Source organism: Ptychodera flava, chromosome 22 (genome assembly GCF_041260155.1).
Source record: "Ptychodera flava strain L36383 chromosome 22, AS_Pfla_20210202, whole genome shotgun sequence".
In the NCBI taxonomy this organism is placed as follows: domain Eukaryota; kingdom Metazoa; phylum Hemichordata; class Enteropneusta; family Ptychoderidae; genus Ptychodera; species Ptychodera flava.
In genome coordinates, this window is record NC_091949.1 from 30,208,567 (window position 1) to 30,214,719 (window position 6,153).

At 36.2% G+C, this 6,153-nt stretch overlaps 1 protein-coding gene across 1 annotated transcript; it reads left to right on the forward strand.

Moving 5' to 3' along the window:
* Positions 1-5,928, forward strand: LOC139122394 (QRFP-like peptide receptor). The gene is made up of 4 exons (XM_070687775.1): positions 1-530; positions 3,356-3,754; positions 4,441-4,650; positions 5,424-5,928. Exons 1-4 carry the CDS (start codon positions 90-92, stop codon positions 5,544-5,546), a joined length of 1,173 nt encoding a protein of 390 aa, XP_070543876.1. The 5' UTR covers positions 1-89; the 3' UTR covers positions 5,547-5,928.
* Positions 5,929-6,153: the final 225 nt, after the last annotated feature.

The following is a 6,153-nucleotide window of genomic DNA, read 5'->3' on the forward strand; positions in this document are numbered from 1 at the left end:
GCACATCGATTAGCTTTTGGATTTGTTGCGCATCGGTGCAGTATCTGACATTTAACAAAAGCTCTTCTCATTACACATCTTAGGTAACAATGAGTAGAGTAGACAACATGGCATTGCGTTACTACCTTGCAAAGTTTTACAAGTGTTTTACGTGTTTAGAGGCGTCCTGCAACGATAGCACAGTCTTCCGGGCAAACAGACATATACTGTGTTCAAATGAATCTGACTTGCAGCCTACCGATATCCCGCTCAACTGGTTACACAGCACGGTCTCGCCGACTGTACAGTACGTGGCAATAGCAGTTTATTCCGTAGCCATCGCTCTCAGTCTCAGTGGAAACCTTACGGTGATAGCCGTCCTTTCTCGAAGTGAGCGGTCAAGATCGAATTTAGATATATATTTAATGAATCTGGCAGTAGCCGATATTGCCATGGCAATATTCTGCATGCCATTTACATTTATATCCGTGATGCTGCAAGAGTGGATCTTTGGTGATTTCATGTGCCCAACTGTAAATTTTATACAACAGGTAAGGTGATGTTTGTAACTTTTAATGCCTCACAGTCGATTATATTCCCCTTGTTCATCACAATTTCTAAATCATTTTCACCTCATGATTTTTTGGGGGTTCAAAACCAATGTTGCAATAAGAAGACCGACTCAATATTTCCTTAACTCAACTTTACATTGTTATGTTATTATTGATATTGCACTTGTATAGTGTGCTATTTTTTGGTGGACGTAATTTGTACATTCCTGAATAACAAGCTCAAAAACACAAACTAGTTCAGTTGTTTATTTTAGGATCTTAATAATTGAAGAGAATTCCTGAATAAAAGCATGCTTTGCGCCACTGTCCAGTCGTGTAATTATGTAACGTGGTATTACAAAGTCCTTACTCAAAGCAACCATATTATTGCACCTTTGCAACATCTGATAACTTTGCTGTCAAAGTTGGACTGTAAATTCAATTACAATGTATTCAATTTGATGACAAGGGAAAGTTTGTGAATATATACTTCGTATTAATATGATTGAATTGATATGGATTGAATTTATCTCTGCGACTAAAAAGTTAATGTCAAAAGAGTGTTTGGAGAAAAGAATGATGTTGATCCAGGCAGTGCTGAAGGGTTCCACCTTTAATTTTTGGCCCTGCCTGAAAAGCACATTCAATTTCCCTGGTCATCTAAAGGTATGTGAATCCAAAATGTTGTCAAAATTCCAATAATCATCGCAAGCAACGTTTCGATAGCTGATCACTGTACGTGTTTGCTATATGCAAGGAGAGATTAGACATTGATTTATTGCAGAGTAATTCTGACTAACCTTCGTCAAATTCCTGAGAGAGAGAGAGAGAGAGAGAGAGAGAGAGACTGCAGAACACTGTACGTGTTTGTTATATGCAAGGAGAGATTAGACATTGATTTATTGTAGAGTAATTCTGACTAACCTTCGTCAGATTCCTGAGAGAGAGAGAGAGAGAGAGAGAGAGAGAGAGAGAGAGAGAGAGAGAGAGAGAGAGAGAGAGAGAGAGAGAGAGAGAGAGACTGCAGAACACTTCTCGTAAAAGTCAATCAACCCTTCACGGTAACAAATAAGTGATTGTTTCTTAGGTTGTAAGGGAGGGTCCCCAAGAGAAGACAAGGTATATTTCATGTCTTTACGAATGTTAACCAAGGCGCTGTGTCCGTCAATTCAGCTAGTTTTCTGAAACTAATACTTGATAAATTGCTCCCTAAGGGTGCGGTCAACCAACTAATTATTGTTATCTTATGATTGCCGCAAATTAAAGACGTGATGAGAGTTTGACATTTTGGGGATATTGCGTGTTTTGAACATTAATTACTTGTAAGATTAATTGTGCTTTCCAGAATATTCTTAGTTAGTGGGGAGTCTGTATCGAAAATTACATCGCCACTTTGCGATGTCGAGAAGATGTTTTTTGGTAATAGCACATTGTATGAGGCTGCTTGTGAACGGTAACTTGGCGATTCGGCATCATGCCGTTTCGGTCCTGATAGTTTTGACGTGACGACTATCGGTCTCCGTCCGAAACTCAAGCAAGTTCGGTTTCAACCACGTGGACTTACTCAAAGAAAGCATGTCCCATATTCTTTCGTCGAAAACCCTTGTTGAGTGGACGGTCAATGTGTTTTACTTAAACGTGGTACATACATAGTTGTCGCTGATTCCACATGGTGTGAGACAAATGGTATGCTACTGCCTTCAGCACACCAGCATTAATAATATGGAGGTATAAACTGAGGTTGACCTGTGAACCTTGCGCAATCTCAGTAAATGGTAGTTGTCTCATCCCTTGCTTATGTTAGAGCAACTCTATGCTCTGGCAATAATTGAACACGTGGTACATCAAAGTCCCGGGCCTTGTTCTCAAGAGACCAAATAAAAAAACATAAAAAATATATAAAATGTCATGGTTATTGAGGAAGCACTTTCTTAGTTTCACATTTTACCAGTATTAAGATTTATAATAATAATAATAAAATATATATACGATTTACGTGGTATAATTTTTGTGATATGGCTTATCTGATATGTGATATGATCATGTGATATATGATGTATCAAATATATATATATATATATATATATATATATATATATATATATATATATATATATATATGTCTCAACAACATTTTAATCTTGGGTTAACATATTAACTAAAATTGAATGAATATTTGCAAAAACGAGATTTTTGAGCAAAATATGCTGTGTTAGGTGTAGCGCCCCCTTAATAGGCGAGGTAATATTTCGTTATCAAATAACCATAAGAGTTTGCCGACTTTGTGCTGCACTGGACACAGTATATTTTTAATTTGACCTTTTACAGTCTCTGAAGTGCTAACTATTAGGGGCAAATATGATTGGTTAGTTCTTGGACTAGTAAGCAGCAATTGAATATTGCAGAAAGTTAATAAAACTGGTCATAGGTTATCATCGTATAAATCGAAATGAAATCAATCTACGTTTGTGTGTGTGGCTGTTCATTTATGTAATGTTGAAAAAATATTCCATACAAGAATTTTCTCACCGTGACATCCTCTCAAACGTTGCAGGATTAAATGCGTAACAGCTACCAACACTTATGCAATATTAATTTCAAATGATAACGCAGTCAGCAAAGCTGACAGAATTGAAACTTATGGGACCTATCGTCCTATCCTTTTAGGCTAATTATGTCAGTATAAAAAAACTCCTTTCATATATTATTGTGTGAAAGTATCACTTTACGTTAGGGCTAGAGTGTTTTGACGGTGAAACATCGTCTGTAGTGAAATAGGTTTTAACTTTTTTCTTAATCTCCCTTGTCTTATCATTATATCGCAGGTTTCTGTTCTTGTCAGCATATTCACCTTGTTAGTCATCAGCGTGGGAAGGTGGAGGGCTGTCGAAAGTCCCCTGCGGGTGAGAACAAAGTCACCAAGCTACCGTAAACTACTGACCATAGCCTTCATATGGCTACTTGCAATTAACATCGCAGTCGTCCAGCTGATCGTCACACGTACTTATACAATCTTTGGCGTCGTGAAATGCAATGAAACCTGGCCGTGGAATACACACGTCGCGAAGATATACGAAGTATGCTACATTTCTATATCGTTCTTAGTACCACTTGTAATCATGTGCGCAATGTATGGCAGGATTGCACAGCAACTGTGGAATAGAAACGTCCCTGACAACGACAACAAATCTAGACATGAACATCATCTGAATGTGAAATGGAAGGTATGATTTAAATATTCACAAAATATACCGATGTCAAAACAATTTACCTTCAAGTCCTTGTTTCAATTTCTGTTGTTAGATTGCTTACAAACGCTCGGTGCTGCTACGTTTGAGGCCGTAAGAGGACGTAATTGCGGATTTTGTAAGCGTAAATTTGATACTACTATCCAATTAAGATTTGACCAATAATATGTTAACATGTTTAACAAACGATTTCAGAGAACTGCTACAATTTTCTAAATTTCGAAGTATCGAAAAAAAAAACGTAGCGATCGATTCATGTAGTTTGAATTTAATATTCTCATTAACGAGAGTATTATAATCCAGTTTCATAGTCACAATATTTTACATTACTTTTATACCTCGTACTTGCCAAAAGAAAAAATGAAAATTCTTTTTTGACTTGACAGGACAAATGTGCCAACAACAACAAAAACAAATAAACTAGACAAAAATATGTGATAAAATTCCGTTAATATTTGATGGCATTCAATCTAACAATCTACTTTAATGCACTTCAATAACCAAGCTAAGTTGTTGAAAGTTGTTATGTTTAAAACACTTGTTAGTTCACCGAAACACACGCACATTCACAAGCTAGAATTAATCGCACACAAACACAGTCGAAGCAGAAAACCTCGCTTCACTAGAAAATAACGAAATTATGTGATGCGTACCATTTGCAGGTCATTCGAATGGTTCTACTGGTGGTGTTGGTATTTTTCTTCTGCTGGCTGCCGTTACATGTAGTACGGGTCCTTCATGTATTTTCCCTCTCATCAATAATCTTCGACCAACAAACATTCACGAAGTTATACTTGGCCGTGCACTTTCTCGCCATGTCAGACAGCTTTCTCAATCCATTCATCTACACCTTCCTCAACGAGAACTTCAGGGTATGTTTGTTATCATTTTTCAACCATTGGAGTGAGAGTATTTGTTACATAGTCTGTTAGCATACATATTTCTGTGAAATGAATAAATATTACAGAAATTTAGAACTCTGAAAACACTGGGCAAAACACTGACGTAAATACATAGACAGAGGGATAGATACATAGATATATAGATACATACCTCGCTCATAGATAATAGATAGATAATAGATAGATAGATAGATAGATAGATAGATAGATAGATAGATAGATAGATAGATAGATAGATAGATAGATAGATACATCCATCGATCCATCGATCCATCGATCCATCCATCCATCCATCCATCCATCCATCCATCCATCCATCCATACATACATACATACATACATACATACATACATACATACATACATACATACATACATACATATAAACAAATAGAAAAATCACAACTCGTTTCTGAGATTTGACAGAAAACGTGCTCAAAGTCGCTTGAAAATTCAGAGTGCATTTGTACTTTCGAAACAGGATTTAATTATACTTGTACAATCTGAAAGTTTTAGTGGTGTCTGAACAGATACGGATTGATTTAAAAGCTTGTAAAAGCTTACACCGACCTTTAGTCTGTTGACCAATTCTGTATCCACTCATGATATAACCGTGTGTACCAGTATAACATCCTCACATCCGTTGCCTTGCATTCTGACTCGTTCAATGCCACCTCAAAGACTAGCATACCATTTACTAAAATCTGAAGTTGATTTCAAATTTGTTTTGAATTCTTTTCCAGGCTGATTTAAAGTACGCCCTGCCATGCATATTCAAGAAAGGCTTTAGACGCCATCAGTACTCGTTCACATCGAAGACAGAATACACAAGAACATCGTCCATCAGAACTGTCAGCAATGTGTGAATTCAAACTATACAATTAACATATCCAATTAGAGTGCTCCTCAATTGAGCAGACTGCTGTATGTTTTTGCCCATTCAATCAACTATGAAGTTTTTATGAAAGAATGGTAACATTAATTGACCCACGAGAAACAAAAGTAAAACATAAATCAAGTAATATGATGAATACGCCAACGTTTTGAAAAGCCAATCGGGATAAGATTATTTATGTCTGGAATGACATTTGTTGAAAATAAAGGTTCCCATAATCACTCGTAACAATGTTCCGGGACATTCACAAAATATCGTTTGTAATATACACTGTTGTTTTATACAAATTTTACCTAGAGGTATAATATGAGTAAAATTTGATCATTATATTAATTCACACTGAAAACCGTGTATCTCACTTAAACAAAAAGATTTAATACAATCACAAATTTAAAACGAATTTTCTCATCGTTAAATTTGTTGAACCTTCGATTTAGTCACCTTATCTCTTAAAATTTGAAGGAGCGTTGGCAACTATTACGTAACTGCCATTTTTTTCAGGTTTTCTTTTAAGTATTATATGCACAATATAATCTGCCTTTGATTGGCAGCTAACCTCGGAATGTTTTTGGCCCATT

Coding starts and splice junctions, on each gene's coding strand:
- LOC139122394 (XM_070687775.1), top strand. CDS start 90: ATGAGTAGAGTAGACAACATGGCATTGCGTTACTACCTTGCAAAGTTT. Junction 3,755..4,440: donor ATCTGAATGTGAAATGGAAG/GTATGATTTAAA, acceptor TACCATTTGCAG/GTCATTCGAATGGTTCTACT. Junction 4,651..5,423: donor TCCTCAACGAGAACTTCAGG/GTATGTTTGTTA, acceptor ATTCTTTTCCAG/GCTGATTTAAAGTACGCCCT.